Below are 17183 nucleotides of genomic sequence, written 5' to 3'. Positions count from 1 at the left end.
CTATGTGGATTTTAGTTCCTTCATGTATCTTTAATGATGTATGCTTCCTATTGCCTCTTTAATTTCCAGTCATTTGATCCTTCTGTTGGTATCAGGAATGAATGAAAAATATTGCTAGACTGGCATCAGAAACTCAAGTGTGAACAAAGGGAGTCTTATTTGAAAAGTCTCATCCATGTTTTATGTGCTTATTTTGTGTTGTCAAATGATCCATTTTTGTTTGTTTCCTTGCCGATAAAGGAGGACAATAGGTCTGGAGTTAATGAGATGTAATGGACACCACTATTCTCCAGTTTCGGTGAAAGGGCATTATAATGTTTGTGCTACAGATCAAGCCAGACTTCAATGTGTTTCAGAAAGACTACTTTGGAAGTGTTTTGGATGTGCAGAATGATGATGGGGACACCAGATTTCTGTAAAAACAGGAAATTAATATTTAATTTTCCAGAGGCAAGCAAGACGTGCTTTAATTACTTGGTATCTTAAATAGTTAAATTGCAGTGACTGTCAAAGTATGTGGTAATGTCAGAGACCTGATGTTTTAAGGTTTAACCTCTGCATGTATATCCCTCCCATACTAGGTAAAGACTAAGGCAAATGAGGGCTTGGGTGGAGTCACGGCGTGGTTTGGGAAGGTAACATAAAGCAGCTGACTAAGCGTGTTGCTCTGCACTCTTGTGCTGTTAGCAATGTGTTATTTATGGCCTTGGCTAAGTGCCTTTCCTAATTAGAGCAGGAAGTTCAGGGGTAGGAGGGAAGCACTAGGTGAAGGTGGACATCCGAATTGCATTCATTGCCTTGGAAACAACGAGGAGAAAGGAGGCAATTCACGTTCGACATGAAAATGATGATGTATGTTCACATGCATTGTCTTGAAGAGTTTTAACAGGAATTGATCTTCCGTTTACTATAAAGAAGAAATAACTTGAAGTTGTCATAACACTGCACTATGCTGTCAAAACTGTAGGGAGCAGGTGACTGGAGGAGCATTTAAGATCTGCTGGTTTTATAAAGGGGAAGGAAAAGTAATAAACAAGTACCTCTGCGTAAGTTGTTTCTCTCAGTTGTGTGTCTTTTAGTAATAAAGAGAGCATAGGATGTTGGACTAAAATGAGTGCGTAAGTTGGCTGGCTAATAATTTATTGCTAAAGAAAAGTGGAAACATCTGTTTTGCATATAGATAAGAAAGTATGGTCATATTTTATGTGACTTAAATGGCTATAGAGCACATTCTAGCTTGAGCTGTAATGTCAAGATTTTTTTACCTGTCGCCTTGGTGACACATTGGGATTTGTCCACAAATACATTGATGCAAATTGTTTCTCCCCAGAGCTCAGCCAATTTAAATTTTACCTCCAAGAGAAACTTCTCAGGGGATGGGAGTTGTGTGGTGTTTTCTAGCCTCGTTTCTGAGGCTCTTGGTGGCAGCCATGTTTGGCCTGGTACGGGATCTGTTTGATGTGACTTCAGAACTGTGTTACCTACCTGGAGCTGCTGGCTCCAGTTTGTGCCTGTCTTGGTTTTGGGGCTAGTTAGAGGGCATGTGGTTAAAAACACATCACCTGTGATGCCACCTGCGTCCTTTTCAGAGCAGAAACCTTAACTTCTTGATGGTGTGCAGTGAGGGGATCAGAATGTTTTGATAGCACTTAATTCCATCCTTACACCTTTGGGTTTGCTATAACTTTTTTAACTTCTACTTGTGTTAACCACATGGAAAGAAGTCACTTAGAGAATAGACCAGATTAATTTCTTTTGCTTAAAATCTTGATACCTTCCTGTAGTTCCTCAGATGAATAGAGGATCTGCAGCTGCATTTGGGTTGCACATGAGAGTACCTAACACTGTTTAGCAGTCAATATAAATAAGACTATTTCCTGCCTTCATCTAGAAAACCTGACCTATAATCTGCCTCTCTTATTTGAGTGGTGAGGTTTTTGCACAGGGCGGTGGAGGTCAGTTTTGGATGGGGAAGTGTGTATGTGTGTGTGTTTTGGTTTTGGAGGTGTAGGAATAAATCTGTTGGTTCCAAGGAATTAAACTGTTGGGATGTACATGTAAAGATAGGTGAAGCCAGTGCCACTTAGTCTTACTCTGATTTTTTTTAGATGTAGTTTCTATCCTACTGATTGTTCATAGTGTTTTGAGAGTGGACTTAATTTTTGAAAACTTTTTGAGAGAGGATTTGAGAGATAGTACATTAAATAATCTGGAAGCATTCAAATCACTTCTTTTTTAAGAGGGAAATTTTTAACCTGAGCCAAACTTTAAAAAAAAACAAAACAAAACAATAAAAAAAACCAACACCCCCCCAATAAAACGCAAACCAAAAAAAAAAAGCCAAAACAAACAAACAAAACCCCCAGAAACCCTTGCACAAAAATGTTCTGTAATATCTGCCAACATATAACATCCACTTGTTGCTGCTGTTTCCCTCTTATTGCTGAGTTTTTGTAGTCAGCAACGCAGTCAGAATGCAAACATGTTTGTGATTAGCTTTTTGGAAGCCAGGAGGTTATTTGGTCAGGTTTACATGAAGAGCAAGCTGACCATGCTTTTTTTCACATCATGTCTCCTTCCCCACAACATTGCTGCAGTAGTTGATCTACTATAGATAATGCTTTGGACAAATGTTTTTGTTTAAGTGAATGATCTTAAATACATCTTATCTGTTCTATTGCACAGAAATTCCAGCAGATGTTTTTTGTCACTTAAAGCTAAAATTAACTTCCTGAGTTGTTTCTAAAACTGACATCTGGAAGGAAATTTTTGCATTCACAAACCTTTCCCTTAATCACAGGGAGTATGTCAAGGTTAGTAGGCCTCAAGTCTTGGCTGCCTGTCATTTTTCCACGTCCTTACTTGTCCCTGGGATCTTTCTTGGTGGCTTAAAACTGCTTTGTTTCTTCAGTATGTGTGTTGCATGGAGAAAAGAACTGACTCCCATATCAAGTTTGGCTGATACAGATAAAAAATATGGATGAATGGCTGAAACTGAATGCCAACTTTCAAGTAATTAAACAAATTGAACGGAGGGACAGGTTAACTTTAATGAAAAGGTACGTTTTAATATGTAAGAAAAGCAATCCCTATGTATACTTCAGCAAGCTAGAGGCATGTGTGTTTTACATGCAGAAGGGCTTACTTAAATACAAACACCTGCTCTGCTAACTGCCTTCATTAAAGAATACACAGAAAAAATAAGCACTACAAATGAAGATAAGACTGAATACTTGGTAGACACTGTCCTCTCCTGGACATTTGTATCAAAGCATCCACAGAAGTATTTTATACTTAATATTATTCAAGATGATCTGTTTCACTAAATATTTTTTTATCAGTGGAAAATCAGAATAGGGAGTGAGTGATACCATGTTAGTTAAAATAAATCTCCCTGCCAGCTCATCCCCTGCATGGGAGCTGAGTAAAACGAGTCAGTCTTGGTCTACTAGCTACTTGCTAACAAAACATAGTTTGGTACCCTGAGGAGTTCAGGCATGTGACTAGGTTTTCGATTGGGTGGGGCTTGTTGTATTAAGGAGCATTTTTTGGGGTTGTTCTTTCTGAAAACCGAAGCATCAGCCCTGGTAAAGGTGTTTCAGTAGCAGGTAAGTATGGGAGGTAACACAGCAAGTAGGGCTACTGAAACTAACAACTTAGCCTGAATACTGTTTGGTTTTTTTTTTACACCCCACCCCACCCCCCCCCCCCCACCCCCCCCCCCCCCCGGCAATGTTTCTGTTTATCAAAAAAGTGGGGTGGAGGAGGCAGCTACAGGCTGTTCACACTCTCTAAAAAAGATATTGCTTTAGCTTTTAGCTTTTTTGAGGGGGAGATAAGACCTTCTTGGTTAGGAGGGCAACATGATCATTTAGACAGTTAACTAAACTTTGAAACTCAAATAGTTCCTGCAGTTTGAGTGAGCTGTAGGTAATTCTTTATTGAAAAATTTTCTCATTGGTAATAGCTTAATGATCCAAACATGAATTTTAGTGTTTTTGTGGACAAAGGGCTTTGATCTATATTAATGCCTTTCTATAAGTAAATTGGATTAACAGTTGAGCTGGTTAGTAGCAGTAACAAAACTGAACAAAATCTGTGGCTGATTTCTCGTGAAGCTGAGAAGTACAGGCTATATTACATAACCTAAGTGTTGGTCTTGAAAGTATGTTTTAAGACTTGCCTCAGGATATGTCAGCCCTGTGTAGAACATACTGCTGTGTTTTCTGTTAATGATGCTGCTTTTTCTGTTGTTCCTGAGGGCTGATTTTAATATAGGCAATAAACGTCATGGCCCTTTATTGTCAGTATACAGGTGACTAGCAAAAAAAACCCCCACTGTCTAACCCTCAAATCTGTTCCAACATAGTGAACATACATATGTACCTACTTGGAAAGAACTTACTTTTTCTCACAAAGACAGAACTAAATATCTTAACGGTGCCACTGTGAAAACACTGGTCTGATAACTGACGTAGAAATCCTCTTCCACTGCTCTTACGCAAAATGAAGGGAATGGTTGTGGTTCTGGAGAAGTTCAGGTTTCTGTGCAGGTAAAACAGTTTAAGTGCCTCAAAGCAGCACCATCGTTCCCCCTTGTTTTTTAATTTAAAAATTGGAAAACTGTTACTTTCAAAAAAGAGTATTTAGTATTCTTAGTCATGGTTAGTAATGGAAAACTTTTCTTACTTCTGCTTTCTTCCCTGTTCCTTTCCACAGAACAAGCTTGCCATCTCCGATGTTTTCCAGAAATGACTTCAGTATCTGGAGTATCTTAAGAAAATGCATTGGAATGGTAGGTAATCAGAAAGCTATGATAAAAGATGTGAAGTGATTGTTTCATTTGAAGCCCAAATGAAAATTTGTTGGGGAGAGGGATTTATTTTTTTTCTTTTTAAATTTGCTGCTTGAGCTTTACTTGCTTTCACAACTCGAGAAGGTAGGGCTTGGTCAGAGCAATATTCCTTCAGTAAAAGCATTTTTTCTTGATTTTAACCCTTAAAGTACTTTGTGGTAGCAAAATTTTTTTACTTTGTGAAAAAACAAACCCAAAAAACCAACTACTTAAATTTTACTCTTCTCCCTTCCCCTTAGTATCTCTGTCTTTCCCCCTTCCCCATGGTGTTACTGGCCAGATGGTGACCAGATCAGAGGTTAGCTGGTTGGCACCTAATCTGCTTCCAGCTAAGGGTGAATTGAGAAGAGTTCTCTCCATTAGATCCTGCAATAGGCTGAAAGTACTTACTGCTGATAAACTTCTGTCAGCCTGTAACAGTAGCCTACAAAAGGGAATGTGTGTGTGTTTAGGTGCTGTTGTTTTCTCCTCCTCCCCTTGCTGTAGTTAGAAACAGCACCAAGCAATGAGATGTGGAAATGCTGGGGAATGCCTGTATCAGCACTTCCAAGTCTCCCGAGTTGCTGTGAAGCACCTGAGGCTTCTCACAGTTGCTTTAGCGGAAAAGCGTTATAACTTTAAAATACAAGGAACAGACTGAAAGCCTGTCTTGCATAAGGTGCGTGCAGGAAAAAAAATGCATAAACGTCTTAATTCTGCTTTGTAGAAATTGCTGCAGGAAAGTTGCAGTTGGGGGAGGGGTGGAACTTGGAGTGGATTGTACTGAAGTGTCTGCCAAAGCTGTTAGTGCCAGATGCTGCTATTATGGTTAAGAACAGTGCTGTTTACTGCGCACGTTGCTAGTGGTCATACTATATGCTTTTAATTTGCTACCGGAGGCAGTTTAAAACATGGCTATGCTGTGCATTCAGAGGGCAGGGCATGCTTTTTAAAAATGGGAAAGAGAATAAACAGCATCAAAACTGTAGGACTTCTTTTAAATTTTTATTCCTGTTACAAAAATTCCTTTTTTCTTCAGAGTACAGAATCCCTGTTTTTATTCCTGTGCCACCATGTTTCCCTGTCTTTTCTCATCCTCCTCCCCCCACCTGCCTCCAAAAAAGATAATATGTTTAAGTAATTAGATGGCCTATATCTATTTTAAGAGTAATAAATAACTTAGTCTTTCAAAGGGTCCTTAATACTTCATTCCATTGTTTCATCTCCCTTCTTAATGCATTTGTTGATAGGAAGTTTGTTTGTTTGGTGTTTGGTTTTCTTTTTGTTTTACAGGTAGCCTTAACGTCCACATAGATAGGCTTATCAAGCTCATAAGGGATGTACAGGGTTTCTTTCTTTTTAGCATTAGCGGAGCCAGGTCAAGCACATTGCATTAGCACTAAGAGCATAATTTATTTTTGTAATAAGCCAATTACACTTGGGTTACTGCAGGTCAGTGTATCTAATCATTTGGTTTTTAACAAAAATTTCATTTGTGCATCAGGAGTTGTCAAAGATCACAATGCCGGTTATATTCAATGAGCCACTGAGCTTTCTGCAGCGACTTACAGAGTATATGGAGCATACATACCTCATCCACAAAGCCAGCTCACTTTCCAGCACAACTGAGCGAATGCAGGTACTTCGGGTGTGGTAATTTGTGCTAGTTCTTGATGAATGCGTTGGGATTTTTTTCTTCATAGATAGTCTCATTGTAGGAGGAACTGCTGTAATTTGCTGCATGTTGGATTCTCTTATTCATTAACCAATTCTGCTTATCTATGAAAATGTTTTGCTTTTCCTGAGGTTTGCTTTTTTAGCCTTTTGGTGAAAACTGTTTATTCCCCTGCCTTGCAAACAGAACTTTGCTAAGCATTTTCAGAAGAATCATTATGTAATACCATGACTGCTGTCGATACTTGATAAAGACTAAAATCCAGGAGATTAACTGTGTACTCTTACTCTTTTGAATAGTGTGTTGCTGCATTTGCTGTGTCTGCTGTAGCCTCACAGTGGGAACGTACAGGGAAGCCGTTCAACCCGTTGCTTGGAGAGACATATGAGTTGATCAGGTAATGAACAGAAGATGCACTGAAGAGTGGAGAGTGGTATTCTGTGTAACTGATGTTTCGTTAGACTTGCCAGGTGGCTTGCAGACTGCTCTTCAGCTTGTAAGATTCCACCCGTTCTCCTAGCAGCTGCTGGAGGTGCTTGCAATGCATGTTGGTGTTTCCCTTCCAGTGAAGGGAAACTACTTAACTTTTCAACTTGGAGAAGGCAGATGAAATTTGCCAGGCTTAAAAGCAAGTTTTATTTACAAAAATGATTTTTTTTTCTGAAGCCTTCTGAATAAAAAGATGCATGGTACATAAAGGAGGTATTAGAATTGTAATATTCATTATATGAGTGTCCAGAATACAAATAGGCAATGTTAGTCTGTTAGTGTGCAGCTGCACTTAGGGCAGATTTTCCTCTCGGGTGAGGTTTTGGCCTATGTTTATGCAAAAGTTTAAGAAAGAGGTCACTATCAAAAGTAAATATACTGGATGATCAGATTTGGTAGTTCTTGTTACCTTTTTTTACCTTTTTACATTATGTCCTCAGTTATTTAGAATGAGGATGTTCTACGATTAGTTGATGTGTCTTTTTGTATTATCCTAGGGTTTTAACTAACTCTTGCACTGAGTGCAGCAACTATGCATGGGTCCAATCATCTGTTTCACCCTGGGGAAAAGAACTGCAACTTCACTACACTTGATATGTAGATACATGCTTTTGGTTATCTTTATTTTGCAGAGATGATCTTGGATTTAGACTTCTCTCAGAGCAAGTTAGCCATCATCCACCAATCAGTGCTTTCTATGCTGAAGGTTTAAATAATGATTTTGTGTTTCATGGATCAATTTATCCTAAGCTCAAATTCTGGGGCAAGAGTGTGGAAGCAGAACCAAAAGGCACAATGACTTTGGAGCTTCTTGAGTAAGTTGATAAGTAGTAATTGCACAGGCACAGTGGCCACATCCATGATGATTAGTGTGCATTAGAGTCTCATGGCTTAGGAATGGACATGTCTAATACCCACATCCTAATGTTTGATGGCAGATTGCTTTGTGGGGAGGAAGGGATCAGAAGATGAAAGGAACTGCCATCATTTCTCCTAATATACTGCATACTAATAGCAGCAGTAGTTGGGGCTTGTGTCTCTATGTTCTGCAGATGCCTGGATGTCAGTCCTACTAAGACGAGCACGCTTGAGTCCTGTTGGCTTTCCTCATGTCATTCAGTGCTAACAGTGGCTGCACTGAAGTTGCTGTTTTAAGGAATTGATAAAATCAGTAGCAATAGATTAATAAATTTCTTGGGTTTCCTGACTTATTGCCATGTCTATTTCAAGACTTGGTGTGATTTATAGATGATGGCTTGTTGCGGGAGTGACATCTGGTACAAAGATATCGTATTTTTATTTTTATTCCTCTCCCTTAGACACAGTGAAGCCTACACATGGACAAATCCTACGTGCTGTGTGCATAACATTATTGTGGGCAAACTTTGGATTGAGCAGTATGGAAACGTGGAAATAACTAACCATAAGTAAGTTAAGAGTGCGAGTGCTTTCACTTTCTGCAAGTTTGAAGAGGAAAAGCATTTGGAAGTAATTAGTGCCCTCTTTTTCTGCCTTTAGAACTGGTGAAAAGTGTGTACTGAGCTTCAAGCCCTGCGGCCTCTTTGGGAAGGAGTTGCACAAAGTTGAAGGCTACATTCAGGATAAAAGGTAACAGCTTCATTCCTAATAGGAGACAAATGGCTGCCCACTGTTTCTGATGGGACCTGTAGAACTGAATGCCTTTAACATAGTCTGTCAAGAGTGTGAACCTGCAACAGCAAGGTTATGAATTGTGCAGTGCCAATAATGGAGTTTTAAGAGTTGCTCTCAAAAGTTCTTCTTTCAAATATTTTTGTCTGAAATGATGAAACAAATTTCTTAAAGGTCCTTTGTAAACTTAGTCTTTTTTCTGACAGCAAAAAGAAACTCTGTGCGCTGTATGGGAAGTGGACTGAATGTTTGTACAGTGTTGACCCAGCTACATTTGAAGCTTACAAAAAAAATGACAAGAAAAGTGCAGAAGAGAAGAAAAGCAGTAAACAGGTATTAATCATGTAAAGAGGTGGTATCTCATAAAGCATGATAAGACAGCTAAATATTTTAGTAGCCTTTAAAAGTGTTAAGATTTCTTTTCACTAAGCCTCCCTTTCCTAGTAGGATACAGAACAGATTGGATGAGTACAAGCATTAAGGGATCAAATGCTTTCTCTCTCAAGTATTTGCATTCAAACTTCCCAAAACTTGGAGTGATCTAAATACTGGCTGGTTCATTAACTGCCTCTTCCTCCCAAGTCACACAGAGGAAATAGCATATCCATTAGTTGGACCATGGTTCTGATCGTATATGATAACATTTATATTCTAATAGAAAGATTTGGACTCCTAGAGGCAGGGGAGACTGTTTCTTATCTTGATAGAAGATCATATTTTCCAGTTTTTACAAGGATTTTTGTACTGCTTTCTATTAAGTTTTCACAACCATAGAAATGCTTGTGCTTTTTATCTCCACAACTGCATTTTTACTTTTCTTCTGGAAAAAACCCTCATTTTTAATTCTTCCAGAATTCTGGTCAGCAATATGCTTTTGTTTTTAAGGTGAATGGTGATGGTCACAACGTACAACTTGATGAAGAACAACTACTCAGATAATAGCTTAAAACAGGGATTGTTCCCCTTTGGTGACTGAAGCCGGATTTTCTGTTGGTTTAAGTGTTGGTAGTTTTTATACTTAAGAAAAAGAGACAGAGAACTCTGAAAGCAGTTGTTCCTGTGCAGGTTCACATTGTTGCTGTATCTGAGATTGTTCCAGTGCTTGTCATCAGGAGAGTGCTAAAGCGCTGGGGATTACTGCTTCTCTTTGAGTCTGACCCTGTGAGCTCTAGGGAGAAAGAGCAAAGAAAAACGTACCCTGTGTCTTTGTTCAGCTACCACTTTGCATTTTCCAACGGTGCTTAAGATGAGATGATCCTTGCTTTTCTCTTCAAAATAAAGCATCCTATTGCACAAAGCTCAAGCTGTAATGTTGCTCTGACTCTAGAAAAGCATGCTTTTTCTACTCATTTAACAGAACTCGTTCTGTGTAGAAAACTGAAAGCTTTGTAATGCACGCTATGAATCGGATAGTCTTTGTTGAGTATGTGTTCCCACTGCCCCCTTGTGTTTGAGGAATTGATATTGTTTATGGGTTTTGAGCATCTAGGTGAGCCAAGTCTCATCTATAGTGTCTGGGTATGTTTTGTCCCTTCATGGTAGTAAAGGATTCATTCAGGCATGAAAGTACATGGTCTTTCAAACTTCTCCTAATTAGAATTTTCAGATTTTTTTAGTTATTTTCCAGCTGTTCGTTCATTCTGCGTTGCTACTAATGAAGAATCACTTCTGTTTCCCTTTAGGGGACCTGCTTGGATGCAAATCCTTTTGCAAATTGCCCCAGATTTTCACCTGAACCCTTTGATTTTTGTAGGGATAAAACTTAAGGAAAAACAGTTTTGCAGGGAGCTAGACAAGCCTTCATGTATGCAAAGGTGATATTTTACCAACATCAGAAGAGTTGTAGTAGTCGTGCGGTTAGACCAGGATGATCCTGCTCTGAATAAACTAGAGCCTTTTTTAATCAAGGTGAAGCTTTTCATGCAGAATTTTCAGTGCAAATACATGGAAGAACATAACGTAAGGCAACAGCAACTGCCCTCATATGTGCCTCATTTTCAGACACTAGACGTGTTGCTTTGGCAAAGTCTGTTACTACCCTCCTAGCAATATACTGAGAGGCTGAGTAGCGCTGAGCACATAATATGGATCGTTGTGGCAAGAAAACATGAAGACCCACTTTTTATCTAGTTCTTTGTAATTCTTATACCATTTTTAAGATAATGTATCCAACAAGGCACAAATTGCAGTGTGTATTGTAGCCTTTCTATAAAAGTTGGTTTGGAGCTTGACAGTCTGGTGTTGAAGTGTCTTTGTTTTGATATGAGGATATCTTTCTGATCTGCTCTGCTTCAGATTCCCAGTTTCTGCAAGATTTATCAGTGTACTTTTAAAGGACAGAATGACAGGTTGCCAACACAGTTCAGATGTAGTCAGCTAAAAGCCCTGGTTATCTTCCATTATAATAGCTGAAGGACTGAACCTGGTCTGCATGTTGTTCTGGTCACTTTGCAACCTGTTCATTATTAAAAGCACTGTACCCAAGTGCTCCACAGTGAAACAGAATCCTGTTCTTTCTAATTTTCTTGGAGGCATTACACATGAATCATCTGAGAGGACAAATGAGTGCAGTTTGGGTACTGGCTTTTTTTGCACTGAAACATCAGTCTCTATTATCTGACGCAGTCATCAGAGAGCAAATCTTATTAGCAGGAGGATTAAAGCTGTTGGCATCTAGCCAAAGTATTTAAAGCATTAGTTGCCTTTAAGTTCAGCTTTACTCTCCAGTGGTCTCTGAAACGTGTTGCTGTTTTTAGCTGTGATAGTGACACCAAGTTTTCTTGGGAGAGCCTTATTCATCATCTAGCTGGCTTTAGTTCAGTATTGTAACATACGCTTATGTGGCGGAATTAATGTCAGCAGCATTGGACCCCAGCTGCTTTAAAGCTATGCATAAAAAGGGTGGTGGTTTAGAACTAGTTCAAGTCACATATACACTGTGACCACCAGTTATTCTTTACTGCCCTGGTAACCCTGGATGGAGTTTTTCCCTTTCTAGGAAAACCATTTCACAGTGCTGTGGCTGCAGCTGCCTCGGGCCATACATGTCAGCCTTCATGGGACACCCTTCCCAGAAGAAATGGCTAATCTAGGATATTCATTTAACGTTTGCAGTTTTCCATTTCAGTGGTGTAGTGGTCAATGGAAAGGAAGGTTCCTCTGAGCAAAGAGCAGTAGCAAAGGGCTTTCTGTTGTGCACAGACTGACGACAGCCATTTGCATTATGTGCTGGCATTTCTTTGATGTGGAAGGATAAGGAATGTGACTTCTATTCTTCAACTATAATGAAGCAGTAATGGAGTTAAATATCAGGCTTGTGTTTGAGGAAATGGGACATCTCTGTGGTGGAAGTACTGACATTTCTTAACACTTGAACATCCAGATTATACCTATGAAGATGTTGATGCAAGAAACGGTTAGTAGTCTTCCATTGGAAGGGAATTGGGAGCGTGTATGCTATGTCAATGCTGTTACCTTTCTTGACAAGCGTCTAGAAAATTTCTTTGTTGGTGAAATTATTTACTTTTGGTCAGGGAAATAATTTTATGTAAGTTCCAGTGTTGGAATGAATGGGTATAAATGGTTTATGACTCCACAGAACTCCTTATCTTTGCTTTGTGTGCTGCCTTTAGATGGGCAATACTGAGGAACCAGATGAGATGCCTTTGCCAGATTCTGAGAGTGTGTATGTTATTCCTGGAAGTATTTTGCTATGGAAGATAACTCCAAGACCTCCAAATTCAGCACAGGTCAGCTATGCTTCTGCTTATTGAAAGTGTGTGCTATCCTGTTGTTCTGTATGTTCAGCACAAAGCAAATACATTTGTTGTCTTTTTCATTAACAAGTCTAGATTTGCCTGTTCATTGCAACAATTTCCACTACGATTGTAACTCTATGTGAGGTTGGAGGGATAACTGCCACAGGCATGACTCTAGAGTTAGTGGAATTTCTGTGGAAAATGGGATACTTCATGTAGCTAGCGGTATGGGGGCTTTCCCCACCTCTTCTCTCCACCCTGCTTCCACCACTGAGGCACCTACCTTGTGAGAAATCTCTTCTGAAGGGCTTTATTAGAGGGCAGACACTTCTAGAAGACACTTGCAAAGCCTGTGTAGCATGTGTTGGTACATGAAGGGCTGTGGAGGTGGAGAGCCAGTGGGTGGAATACAAGAGTATGTGTGCAACTGGAAAGACAAAGAATTGGACCAAGAAAAGGTGCCCTCAGTGGTTAATCAAGGGGGAAATCTCTCTACAGAGATAGGGAAAATACCAGTAGGACTGGAAAGAGAAGATGAGAGAAGTAGTGCACTGAGTAATTGGATGCTGGCCTGCTTAAACAGAAGCACCAAGGATCACCTACACTCTGCCTGACAGTATGGTTTTGCTGGTATCTTGAGTATTCCTATCTTGAGTGATTAAATAATAAAAAAGCACTTGGATGTTTGTTTTTAGACAACAGCTTTCTTGTGCATGAAGACTAGCAGCTAGAGACATCATAAAGTCACCTTTTTATCTTTGTCTCTGAATTTCAGATGTATAATTTTACTAGCTTTGCTATGGCTTTGAATGAGTTGGACAAAGAAATGGAGAGTGTAATTCCCAAAACTGACTGCCGGCTACGACCAGATATCAGAGCCATGGAAAATGGAGAAATAGGTAACTTCAGCTCTTGGCAAAGATGGTTTTATTTTTTTGTTAAAACTGAAGGACTGTAAAAAAAAAATAAAAAAAAAAAATCCACATTCAAGTTGTTAGATGAACTGTTAGAGTAAGTAGCTACCCATAAAGATACATTCCTCCATGCTTCAAGACAGTAACTCTTTAATGCAGCCTTCTGCATGTTGTGGTATGCTTCTAGTGAAAGGTATGTCACCCACCTGTACTGGTTCTGGTTGGGATGGAGTTAATTTTCTTCATAGCAGTCCATATATGATGCTGTGTTTTAGATTGGTGCCCAAAGCAGTGTTGATAACACATCAATGTTTTAGCTGTTGCTGAACAACATTTGCACAGTGGTAAGGCCTTCTTTGGTTTTGTGGTGGGCAAGAGGCTGGGAGAGGACACAGCCAGGACAGCTGACCCAAACTGACAAAAGAGATATTCCATACCATATAACATCATGCTCAGCAATAAATTGTGTGTGTCAGGGGTAAGTAGCTGTTGCTTGGAGACTGGCTGGATACAGATCTGCTGATGGAAGGTAGTAAGTGATTGCCTTTGCATCACTTTTTTCTCCTTTTTTTCTTTCCCTTCATGTATTAAACTGTCTTTACCTTGACCCATGAGGTTTTTTTGCTTTTGCTCTTTGATTCTCTCCCCTAATCTGCTGGGGTGGATAGGAGTGAACAAGTGGCTTGTGGGTGCTTAGTTCCTGGCCAGAAACCCACCACACGACCAACTTGCTTATGTTCTTCCATATAAGCAAGAGTCTTAAACTTCATTATGCTATGCTTTTTCTTTAGTTTTAGGACCTCTGCTGTGCTCCATAGTCAAGCCCTATAATTGGAAACTTGTCTAAGGAGACAATCTCTGAGCAAGGAAGTATTTGTGAACTTTCCAGTTTTATGTTTCCATCAGCCAGATGCAAAATGAATATTTTGATGTGCCAATTCTGAGAAATGCAGGCAAAACTATTTAAGTGAAACTGCAATGCCAAAAAGTATACTTGATGCAAAATTGTTTTTCACTGGGAATTGAACACTTCTGTTGTCCTAAAATAGTGAACTAGAAATACATTATGAGACTTTCGGTGAGTAGAAATAGTGTGCTTTTTAGAAACCTCATAGAGATTGTTACTGTAGATGCCATAGAGTGAAAAGTGTCTTTTAGTCTTCTGACATGTGACTTGGTGGTATTAAATACTTCAATATGGTGTGGAACAGCCTTCCCTGGCCCTGTTTTGCTCCTTTTTCTTTGGAATTTTGTGTATTAAAGCAAGATGGCCAGGTTTGTAGACTAAAAGCATGGGAGCTCTTGCTTTCTCTGGATTGCTAAGTGATTGGGGTAAATCATGACACCACTGATTCAGCTTCACCTATGTAACAATGCAATGACTGTGACTATTTCTGATAAACAGTCTGAGATCTAGGTATTAAAAACAGTGACATGGGCATAATGCAATGCAGTTGTGTGGTTTTGTTTTGTTTTGTTTTTTTTCTCGGATGCCACTTCTTGGAGGCTTTTAGAAGATCAGTGAATTCCCACAACTAGTCTCTCCTGCCTGTACAATTCTTTTGTGGCCATCAGGATGGACATACTTGATTCATAGCATTCCCAGTAATTTGTCTGTCTAAACTTGAAGTGCAAGTAACTATGGTGTTGGCAACAGACCATATTCCTTAACTATACTAATAGCATAAAGTTTGTCTAGCAGATAGACTGGTAATATGCAGTGTGTTAGTAGCTGGTAGGGTAACTGGGAATGGCTGACAGTCTTCCAAAAATTATTCTCTCAACTACTTCCTTCTAAGATGTTTATAAAATGGGTTTTGAGGATTCAAGTATGAAAGAGATCACCTTCCACCTAATCTGCTTCTTGCTCTGACTTACTCTTCAGATGTTCTGACCATCCTTTCTGCCAAACAGAAGGAACTGTTCTGCTTGTTTAGGACCATGACCCGTGCTACCTTAGTGCATTAACAAAAAATGAAGGGATGCTGCAGAGAGACAATGCTTTGTGGTTTGGAAATGAGTATTCCAATCTCCTATTGATCAGGAACTAAGCACTAGTAACAACTTAGCCCAAACCTTAACAAGAAGTAGGTGGCCAGACTTCTGAAATAAATCCAGCATATCTTAATCAGTTTCCCTACTGAAATAAATTTGAGGTATGCCATCTCCCCTAGCTGACATTTGCTGTCATGTAAACACGTTTTCAGGGTCCTCAGGCCATGGATAAACATGTATTTAGTAGTCTTAAAGACTGGAGTTCCATTGGCTGATCTTGTGCCACAGGTGGCCTGGCTTTGCGGTTAGACTAAACCAGAAGCTCTTCTGTGTTATGTAGAATGTTTTTTAAATGGACAACTTTTACTATTTCCCTTATTTGCTGGGTCAGCTAGACTAATGTCCCTGTCTTATATTACACTTTAACATCATCTGTATTTTTATTTGTGTATTTTTATTCCTTCAAGATCTAGCTAGTGAAGAAAAGAAGAGGCTAGAAGAAAAACAAAGGACCGCCCGCAAAAATCGTTCAAAGTCAGAGGAAGACTGGAAGACGAGGTTAGTGTGCTTGCCTCTGTGTGTGTTTGTGTAGTTACATAAAAGGTTTTGAACATTGAGGTTAACTGCCAGTCCACGCCGGTAATGTGCAGTGTTGTGTGAGCATGAAGAACTGACATCATCAGGTTTGGTAATGCCACTGCTGTATTTGCAGACTTCGTCCCTGCAGGCTATAGTGCTTCCAGAGAGAAGTGTCAGGCTTGGTCTCAGTTCCTTCCCTCTCACTGCTTGCAAACCCATATGCAAATACAAACTGTGTTGTCTTTTCTGAGCACCTCTTGGTTGTGACACAAAGATGATGTTGCCACTGATAGCTGCTTGTAAGGACTGTTGTTGCTGATTAATTTGTAATTGCCTCAGATTTGCACGCTTGGCCAAAGAGAGGAGGAAATGCTTTCTCCAGTGAATTTGGTAGCTTATTGCCCATGACTTCTCAGATCAGTTTCTGTGTGCTGGCAATACTGTATTCCCACTGCATAGTTATTCTCAAAGTTGGAGAAATTACTTTTTCACCTAGATATCCAAGTCATTTTTTTCCTTTCTGAGAGGGTTAACAACTACAAAAGTTAGAATAGCTAAGGGAAAGGTTAGCTTACAAGGGATCTGCCAGGATATTTTGGTTTGGTTTGGTTTGTTGGGTTTTTTTTACTGTAAGATGAGAGGGGTCACTTGGGAGCTCTTACACACAAGCTAAGTAGAAACCATGAAAACATGACCAAATGAAACTAGTTTGACCAGACAAGGTCTATTTAAAAGTATGGTAATAAATTGGCAGTCTCTTCACGGAAAAAAAATGTGGTAGGACTAAACTCTCTAAAAGTAAGCAAGCTTCATCTCTTCCCTATTAACTAGCTGTTAATACACCCAGACACTGCGGATTAAATATCTTTAAAATGTCTGTTTGTAACTATAAATCACTTTTTTCTTTTTTTTTTTTTTTTTTTTCAAATGAAGTCACCCATCATCCCAGAGTCCCAGGTTTGGACATGTCTGCCTTTGTCTTTTTCCTGTGCCTGCTTTCCTGAAGTGTTTGGGTTTGTTTGCCCCGAGACTGGTGGAAAATAACATCTTTATAATGCTTCCAAGTAAACGTGTTAAGTGCTGGACAGCCTTGCACCTCTGTCTTCCTTTCCTGAATTCAGAGTGGTTCTAGCTCTCACCAAGTGTTTCAAAGCAAGGGATAGTTATATTGTGTTCTTCCAGGTGCCTGAAGTAGCTTAAGGTACAGCTCAAAGCACCTGAGGTTGGTATTGGAAATTGGGGAATTCCCAGGGGAAAACTCAGAGCAGTGTTTTTTGGGGTGTATAATT

General features: G+C 39.5%; 1 protein-coding gene across 6 annotated transcripts in view; it reads left to right on the top strand.

The window, feature by feature from the left end:
- Nucleotides 1–17183, top strand: part of OSBPL1A (oxysterol binding protein like 1A) — a 78231-nt gene that overhangs the window by 57378 nt on the left and 3670 nt on the right. For 5 of the 6 annotated variants that reach the window (XM_069779184.1, XM_069779182.1, XM_069779183.1 and 2 more), the window contains 11 exons: nt 4720–4795; nt 6339–6473; nt 6809–6906; nt 7631–7813; nt 8318–8425; nt 8517–8606; nt 8855–8981; nt 12281–12397; nt 13182–13305; nt 15783–15873; nt 16828–16851. In XM_069779184.1, the coding sequence (XP_069635285.1) occupies nt 4720–4795; nt 6339–6473; nt 6809–6906; nt 7631–7813; nt 8318–8425; nt 8517–8606; nt 8855–8981; nt 12281–12397; nt 13182–13305; nt 15783–15873; nt 16828–16851 (1173 nt within the window). The remainder of the gene's footprint in view (nt 1–4719; nt 4796–6338; nt 6474–6808; nt 6907–7630; nt 7814–8317; nt 8426–8516; nt 8607–8854; nt 8982–12280; nt 12398–13181; nt 13306–15782; nt 15874–16827; nt 16852–17183) is intronic. The other variant, XM_069779185.1, reaches the window with a different exon arrangement.

Source organism: Haliaeetus albicilla, chromosome 3 (genome assembly GCF_947461875.1).
Source record: "Haliaeetus albicilla chromosome 3, bHalAlb1.1, whole genome shotgun sequence".
Classification (NCBI taxonomy): Eukaryota; Metazoa; Chordata; class Aves; order Accipitriformes; family Accipitridae; genus Haliaeetus; species Haliaeetus albicilla.
Note: the sequence above shows the minus strand (reverse complement) of the source record. Positions and strands in the feature narration are given on the sequence as shown.